General features: G+C 31.9%; 1 protein-coding gene across 1 annotated transcript in view; it reads left to right on the top strand.

The window, feature by feature from the left end:
* The window catches only part of ftsj3 (FtsJ RNA 2'-O-methyltransferase 3), a 16,292-nt gene extending 10,772 nt beyond the window's left edge, over positions 1 to 5,520 (top strand). The window contains exons 11-19 of the mRNA XM_016473267.1: positions 482 to 617; positions 693 to 892; positions 2,454 to 2,571; positions 2,645 to 2,859; positions 2,937 to 3,031; positions 3,123 to 3,225; positions 3,308 to 3,491; positions 4,704 to 4,798; positions 4,882 to 5,520. Of these exons, the coding sequence (XP_016328753.1) occupies positions 482 to 617; positions 693 to 892; positions 2,454 to 2,571; positions 2,645 to 2,859; positions 2,937 to 3,031; positions 3,123 to 3,225; positions 3,308 to 3,491; positions 4,704 to 4,798; positions 4,882 to 5,149 (1,414 nt within the window). The 3' untranslated portion in view covers positions 5,150 to 5,520. The remainder of the gene's footprint in view (positions 1 to 481; positions 618 to 692; positions 893 to 2,453; positions 2,572 to 2,644; positions 2,860 to 2,936; positions 3,032 to 3,122; positions 3,226 to 3,307; positions 3,492 to 4,703; positions 4,799 to 4,881) is intronic.
* The last annotated feature ends 3,751 nt before the right edge of the window (positions 5,521 to 9,271 follow it).

Below are 9,271 nucleotides of genomic sequence, written 5' to 3'. Positions count from 1 at the left end.
TATGACGGGTATTTTCTGTTTTCTTTCATCTAAACATTCATAAAATATAAATAGTCTAAATATTAATATAATTAATGAAATATCAACAAAATCTAAATATTACCTATATATTTTCATTTATTTAATGATTTAATGGTAAGTATTTTTATTATCGTTTAATATCTTGAAGTAGATTTCAGCTAATATTTTAGTTCATGTTTTAGTAATTGTGTAATTTTAATTTATTTTTTTAATTTTCATAAATAATTATATGTAGTTATTTTAGAAATTTGGAAACTAGCTGAAATAAAATGTTATAAATATATATATATAATTTTTTTTATTTTATTTATTTATTTTATTTTATTTAAGTATTGAATTTTTTTATTTTTTTTTCATTTAGTTTTAATTACCAATAATAACCGTGCTGTATGAACGTTAAATTGGCGTCTTTGAGGCTGGTGTTTTTAACAGGTTTGATGGTGTTTTTGTTGGTAAACAGGAAGAAGAAGAAGCTGCTGAAGGAGAAGCGGAAGCAGAGGGAGCGAGTGGAGCTGAAGATGGATCTTCCCGGCGTCTCCATCGCCGAAACCAGCGATTCCTCCATGTTTTCCCTCAGTGCCATCAAGAAGGCCCAGGTAAGAAAGCAGCAGGTCTTGAGGACGATGAGTGACTCCTGAGCTCGTCCTGATGGTGGTGTTTGTGATCCTCAGGGTCTGAGTGAAATCACACAGGGAGACATGAAGGGAGCCGATGCTTTAGTGGACGAGGAGGAAGCGGACGACCTGCACATCTCTGCAGACGAAGACGAGGACGAGCGAATGTCTCTGGCCTCTGACCTTGACTCGGACGACCTCGAGGAGATCGAGAAGAAAGAGAAAGAAATCGAGGAAAAGATGCCTAAGAAGAAAAAGTGCGGTTCTTTTTCCTTCCTTTTGTGGAACACGTTTAGTTTGGTTTGTCTGTTACATTAACATATATGAAATATAAAATTATATTAGAATTTTATATGAAATAAAAAATAATTTAAAAACGAATATTTTATATATATTTCATAAAATAAATATAATAAATGTATAATTCAAATTAAGGTATATAAAAATATACAATTAAATTATATATTATATATATTTTAGTGCCGTCAGTCGATTTAAAAAAATGTAACTAAATAATCACTAATTTTTTCTGAAATTTATCACGATTAATCCCACCTAACATTAAAGTTTTTAAAATGATGTCTCTAGGAAATAGTTTTTCCTCTAATATTTAGCCATTGACTAGCCATTCAACATTACAAGAGCTATCAATTTTAACATTTATTAGACTACTTAAAATAACTTCTAATTTGTGAACATAAAACCATCTTCACATAAACCCATTATAATAAAGGTAATATTTAGTTACCTGTGCCCTTCAGCAAGTAGGAAATATACAGAAACACATACACTGGCGCTGAAGTGAAGCTGGAGCGCGCATCTGAAACGTCTCCCGTTTGATGTGATCACAAAGACGTTCCGTGACTGAATAAATGCACTTCTTGTCAAGGAAAAAAGTGACAGAAAAAAACAGCAGTTGTGAGTGGAGTGGCCAACCCTAGCTCCGCTCCTGCGTTAAGTGCATTAAATATTTTTAATGCGTTAAACTGAAAACAAATTAATCGCATGCGTTAACGCGCTAATTTTGACAGCACTAATATATATATATATATATATATATAGTATGAAATAATACATTATATTTACATAATTTTTTATACTTGTTTATTTTGAATATAAAAATGTGTGAAAATATTAAGTAAATATATATATATATATTTTTTTACTTTTGTTATAAATAATATTATACGATATTAATTGTCATATATGTAAAATATATATTTTATAAATGTCTTTTTTTTTTTTTTGTGTGTGTGTTTATATTTTAATCGTTTTATCAATATATAAACTAAGAGCCAGTTTTACTAACCGCTTGCGCCAGCGCAAACCATCTTTTGCTGTTAAAATAGTACTGTCAGATTTTTAAAAATATATACATTTAAATTTAAAGCATAATGTGAACAATATTTATTTTAGATTTTTATGTTTTGTTATATATTATATATTAATATAATATAATATATTATATAATATAGTTATATTTGTTTTATATTAACTTTATAATTATTAATATATAAACATAATGTAAATATTAATACATTTTCTTAACATAGGTAGCTAATAGCAGGTTCCTACATTATTTCTGTAGCAGTAATTGTGAAAACTGATATTTTGGCACAAACTGTACTTCCCATTGTAAATCTTTGTAATATTTCATAGAAACTGTATTTTTTTTTATGTGTGTTTTATGGGTGAAAAAGTATAGATCATAAAAAAATGAAGATTAAATAAAGAGTTACAATAACACCATTTTAAAGTTTTACAACTGTATACGAATAGTTTCCAAGAAATTCACTGCTGTTTTTTGCATTTCTGCAGAGTTTCGTTCGCCGGCGAGCCGCAGGACGAAGGGGAAGCGAACGGGAACAAGTTACTCGTCGAACTGGAAGGAAAAGATGAGAAGAGAGAGCGCGAGACCAGCATGTGGTTCAGCAAGGTGTGAATCGCGCATTTAGACTTAAACAAAACCGGTTTACGGTAGATTTTAACATTTTCTTTACGTTGCGCAGGACATCTTTGCCGAGCTGGATTTGGACGACGACACCGATGCCTTGAGCGAACTGAAACAAACCCAGCTGCTGCAGACCGGAAAAGGCAAAAAGAGGAAAGTGGAAGAGGAGGCGGGGCCTGCCGTGCAGAAACAGGAAGTGGCCGCGCCCTCACAGGAAGTGAATGCGGATGATGACAACAGCGACTCTGATGACGACAGCAGCGATGATGAAAGGTGAGACATGTATACTTTTGTTAATATTAACGCTTCTATACTTGATTTTGTTTGCTAAAAAGGATTTTTTCCGACAGAGAAATTGCGCAAATGAAACAAGCCTCGGTAGCTGTCAGCGCGAGTGGAGCAACGGATGACGACAACTTTCAAGTTGTTTCTGTTGAAAAAATAAGTCAGTTGAGAATCGTATTTAACATTCGATGCCATTTGAAAATAGTTTCATTGTTAATAGTAGATTACATTTTTTTTTTTTTTTTTCGCAGACAAACGTGTGCGAATTCTCAACGCGGAGGGTTTGGCGCTCGGCACTCAGATCGCTACGTCCAAAAAGCGAGCGCGAGACCTGATCGACGGCTCCTTCCACAGGTCAGACTGCGCTAATCATTTAGCGATTACGTTATTTGTGCGTTTCTGAGGTAATAACATCGTCTTCGTGCTTCTTTCGTAGGTTTGCGAATTCTGAGGATATGACCGAAGTTCCCGCCTGGCTTGTTGACGATGAAAAGAAGCACCGGAAGAGGCCTGTTCCCATCACCAAGGAAATGGTGGAGGAATACAAGCAGAAATGGCGGGAAATCAACGCCCGGCCAGTCAGACGCGTCGCAGAGGCCAAAGCGCGCAAGAAGAGACGGGTGAGACAACCCTGACATCTTAAACACTAATAGAAATTCACAATTTAAGAGCAAATGTATGAAAAGCTGACGAGTGATGAGAAGAGAGAGAATGCTGTATAGTTTTTATTATTATTATAATAATGAATATTATTAATAGTAACAATGAAATATATGATTGCATTTTAAAAAATTCATGTTATTGTTGATATTATATAGTTTTTATATTTAAAAGATGTTTACTTTTTACATCAACATTAAAGTTATAAAAATGTTTTTCAGATTGTTATAATTTATTGTTGTTATTATTATTATTTTTATTATTATTATAAAATTTTAACATATTATTGTCTATATATATTTATATATATTAGTGCTGTCAAACGATTAATCGCATCCAAAATAAACGTTTTTGTTTACATAATATGTGTGTGTGTACTGTGTATATTTATTATGTATATATAAATACACACTCATGCATGTATACATTTAAGTAAAATATGTAACGTTTATATATTAAATATATTTATAATTGATATAAATTATATTAATATAAATATATACATGTAAATATTTTCAAAATATATGCGGTATGTGTTTATTTATATGTGAGCAATAAGGTACGAGAGGCTGTACTGTATTGTGAATAAATCACGGCTGAAGGGCGTTTTTAGGCACGACGCAAAAATATAAATATATACATGTAAATATTTTCACATATACTGTATGTGTGTGTCTTTTATATAAACATAATAAATATACACAGTACACACACATATATTATGTAAACAAAAACGTTTATTTTGGATGCGATTAATCGTTTAACAGCACTAATATATATGTGTGTGTGTATATATATATATATTAGTTTTTAAATTGTTGTTAAAATATATAATTAATCAATATGGTAATATGATTTTATTTATTATGTAGTTAATATGGAATTTTGTATTTAAGTTTGTTTTCGTTATATTGGATAAGTTTTACTTTTCAATTTGATGTTCTGTTTATTATTACTATTATTATTATATTATATTACTATAAAATTTTTATAATTATTTACATTACAGAAATGTACATTGTTTTTCTCTAGTTATATCAAAATGTTTTTAAAAATCCTTATCCAGGGGAAAATGGTCAAACAGTTCTGGCTGTTTCTGGTGCTACAAACATACTTAGATTTCAGAAAACTCAAAGTGAATCTGGCCGTTAAATGCGTGTTTTCTGTTGTAGATGTTGAAGAAGATGGAGCAGGCCAAGAAGAAGGCCGAAGCTGTGGTGGACACGGTGGATATTTCAGAGCGAGAGAAGATGGCTCAGCTCAAGAGGTCGGCCTCGACATCCACACGTCCGCTTCGTTTCATTCCCAACGCACTGAAGCCTAATCATTTTCTCTTTCCTTCGCTCACAGCATCTACAAGAAGGCCGGCGTGGGGAAGGAGAAGCGAGACATCACGTACATCGTGGCTAAGAAGGGCGTGGGACGCAGGGTGCACCGTCCCGCCGGAGTCAAGGGCACTTTCCGCGTGGTGGACGGGCGGTTGAAGAAAGACACGAGAGCCGCGCAGAGGAAGGAGCAGAGGGGGCGGGGCAAAGGAGGGCGTGGCCACAAAGGAGGGCGTGATCATAAAGGAGGGCGGGGCATGAAGGCCGGAAAAGGCCATGCAAATAAGAAGTGATGGACGCCCGTCTCGTCCTCATTCAGACCGATTAATTGAGCTGCTCGTGTCATTTACGAGTCTATAGCGCTATACGCTAATCTCCTCGTCCAGCCCTTTCGTTACCGACGACATGCTGTTTTGCTTGGACTTTGACTCATGTGATTATAAATAAGGGTTTAAACCCTTCCAGCAGTCAGACGCAGTTCAGACTGATGATGTTTTTCAGCATTTTTATAATGCTGCGTGTTTTCATGTCTAGCGTATACTTTGTAGTATATGAACGTCAGGTGTATACGTGAACTTCCTGATCTTTCTGAATTAATTATGCCAATTTATATGTGAAAAATCTGCTTGGATTGTTAGTTACATTTTAAATAAATGAAAACTGAATGACAAATTGATGTTTTAAATAATACAGATTATTTTTTTTTTCATTACTGTGATTTGGTGTAGTTTTCATATAGAATTTCAATATTAAAAAATGTGAACCATATAAACAGTACCGCCGCTCCAGATACGCAGAGTACGCAATTTGCGTAGGGCACCAACCCAGTTGCTCAAAAAAAAAAAAACTTTCGTTCTATTTTAATATTATCAAATACATATACGTAAATAAAAATGTAAACATGAACATATATACAGAATTATAAAAAAATGCGTTTTACGGTGAACGCAGTAGACAGGCGAAGCACACGTGACGCGTTCGCTCTCACCTCATGTTTGCGGCTGAATGCAAATGATCATAACTGATGGACAACTATGCCCGGGAACAGACATCAGTAGTCCGGCGCCAAGATAAGAAAAAGAAAAAAGCCCTAGAGGAAGCCCGTGCATCACTTTTATGTACGTTTATAATCCTGTGAACGTGTTTTAATGTCGCTAATAATATCACTGCCGCATCTGCCTTAATATTCTCTCAGAGTTTCCGTGTTCCCTTACGAAAATTAATGATAATTTTACTACGAATAAAAAAAAACAAAAAAAAAAACATGGTTCTTGTAGCAATGGTAACCACAAATTGACCATGGTTTTGATGCTTCAAATCGCTTCAAATAATAATTTACGAAGTATTCAGATATTTTTGTGGTATTAAAAACAGACCTAAGCGAACAACAACCTTAAAAATGCCATAAAATGCATTATATAATAACAATGAGGCAATAATGATTGGTTAATCATATGGTTTCATTGAATAACACTGTTAAAATACATAATGTAATGCAAAATAAACCATTTATGTACATTACATATTACAAATGCCTGCAAGAGCGCCAAAGGCCTGGTAATTGCTGTTGTAACACTTACAGGACGATCAAATCCTTGTTTAATATTGACCAAACATTTCATTCAAATATCCACTTAATCTTTCATTTTTGGCCACCTTTTTATGATGGAAATGTTAGCCTCTATAATTTCTTCAACAAATCAACGTGGACATCACAACCCTTACAAAAACTAATCCTTGGTTTTATCGAAGTAAAACTGCTTAATTTTCTTTTGTCGTTTCTGAATGCTTGAGACCATAAAGTCAATCAGACATCTGTATTAGTAAAATCATAGCCATAGGTGACTGTCTAGCTACAATTGTAATTTGTAAATAATACAATTTAATTACAAGTTAGTTATTTACTTTTATATTTTATTAAAGTTCTATTTTGACCCCTATAGTAGGTGTTTTTTTTTTTTTACTTCCATAATATTTTGTGGAGGGGGCACAACAATACAATTCTGCTTTTTTACATAATGTATAAATACAAATATTTATATTATTTACATTTTTATGTTTTAAATAAATGCAAAATATAAAATAAAGAATATATATATATATATATAGTTTAAATTTGTTTAATTTTTTTAAAATGTACACAAAAAATGAAAACCTAAAAAATATTGTTTACAATTTAAATTTATTTAAAGTTCTAGAATTTGTTATTTTAAATTTATATTTATTTAAAAAATATCTAAACATGTATTTGTAATTGTCAAATATAATTGTTAATTATAATTGTAAAAACTTATTTTTTATTTTTTTTGCTGGAATGTGTTCTTGCCATGCCCCAAGGTCGAGATACAACTATTTGAAAATCTGGAATCTGAGGGTGCAAAAAAATCTAAATATTGAGAAAATCGCCTTTAAAGTTGTCCAAATGAAGTTCTTAACAATGCATATCACTAATCAAAAATTAAGTTTCGGATAGGAAATTTACAAAATATCTTCATGGAACATGATCTTTACTTAATATCCTAATGATTTTTGGCATAAAAGAAAAATCAATAATTTTGACACATACAATGTATTGTTGGCTATTGCTACAAATATACCCCAGCGACTTAAGACTGCTTTTGTGCTCCAGAGTCACATATAATTTTTATGAATTTTGAAGCCTAAATAAAAGCGCCAGAACTTAAAAGCTAAACTTTCCATCCGAAGACTTGTTGCATTTCGGGGCAAAAAAAAACACATTGTCGAACAACAATACAAAATGTGGGAAACTGTTAATTGGTTATTCTACAATTAATTGTACTATAAATTATACTACAATTGGAAAATACTGTAAATTGATAAACTGTTCAGCGTGATGACGTTTAATGTCTCCGACAGCGTCTGTAGTCCCATTTAGCAACTTGTTAGCAACCGTCTTTTTAAAGAACGTTTAAAAAGTTAAAAAAAATCACGAGTGGGGTGTAACTGGTGTGTTTTATGTCGTAGAATAAAACGTGAAAGTATCTTGAGCCTGTGTGAACCACGGACCTTATTTTAGGGGATTTAGCCAAACTCCCATTCAAAAAACCCATTCAGAGTCAAAAAACCCATTGACTCTGGGACGATGGAACCGGAAGTGCTAAAATGCAAACTCGACTCCGGGTTTTTGCCTACAAAGTGACTTCATAGTTCCACCACTCTAAACTGCAGCGAGACAAGGCAGCAGAAATTTTACAAATATGGCATGTTTTTAATTATAGAAAAACTTAAATTATTTTTATTCATCTTTATCCATGTGGGTAGGTCAAAATTTCAAGAATGTACCAATTATTACATTTTTTTTTTAAACATTTTATTTCATGTTCTATGACAATGTAATTTATTATTTTAGATTTTTTAATAAACATTTTTGTGTGTGTGTATATATATATATGTATATTTATATATAAAAGAAAAAAAAAACAGAATTTTATAGTATGTGTACAGTGCAACAGCAAAGAGCTTTTTTTAAATTTTAGAGAAGTTAAGTTGCGATACCGAACTGGAACACATGGAGATGACAAAAAAAACCCCTAAACCAACCGCCTGCCTACTGCATATATCTACTACAGTTCACAGATCCATTCAGTATAACTAAACACAGCAACATAAACATGACAAATCAAAACATTATCGTGAATGCGTGTGGAAACAGCGTGAATGTATGGAAATGTCTGTGCCTGTGCATAAATGCAATGTGCGATCAGTGCGTCGAGCACTCATACACGCATTATTATAACGGCTTAAAATGATCTGATCGCAAGCAGAGAAGCAAAATTGGGTTAAAGGGTTAGAATAGAAATTGTGCTGCAGCAATTTTGCGTTAAAAAATTATTTTAACGCGTTAAGGATTGTAAAATTAATCGCATGCATTAACGCGTTAACGATGACAGCCCTAATATATATATATATATATATATATATATATATATTTATGTGTGTGTGTGTTTTATACGTTTTATTTCATTTCACGCTTTATGAATATACAAAATGTAATGATCTCTATCGAACGTTATAATTACTTTAATATTTTGTTAAATATTTGTAATATTTTTTAATTATTCAAAATATAAAATCTAATTTCAAGTTCTACCTCTGGTAAGAGTAATATTTGAAGAGTGTTATATTTTTAATTATTCATTTTTTGTTTTGTTTTTGGTCATCGGTATTGGAAGACTATCTTATTTATCAATATTTTATATATATTTATACATTAATATATTTACTTATTTTTAATCGTACAATTTCACTTCATGTTCTTTCACAGTACAAAAATATATATTTTTTTTAATTTCTATGCATCTGTGTAGGTCAATATTGGGAAGAAATGATATTTATTATTAAATTTGTATTCTATTTTTTTTTCAAATCCCTATTATTTTTCCAAATCTCATTTG

The sequence above is a fragment of the Sinocyclocheilus anshuiensis genome, unplaced genomic scaffold, assembly GCF_001515605.1.
Source record: "Sinocyclocheilus anshuiensis isolate Anshui unplaced genomic scaffold, SAMN03320099.WGS_v1.1 scaffold1406, whole genome shotgun sequence".
Taxonomy (NCBI): Eukaryota; Metazoa; Chordata; class Actinopteri; order Cypriniformes; family Cyprinidae; genus Sinocyclocheilus; species Sinocyclocheilus anshuiensis.
Note: the sequence above shows the minus strand (reverse complement) of the source record. Positions and strands in the feature narration are given on the sequence as shown.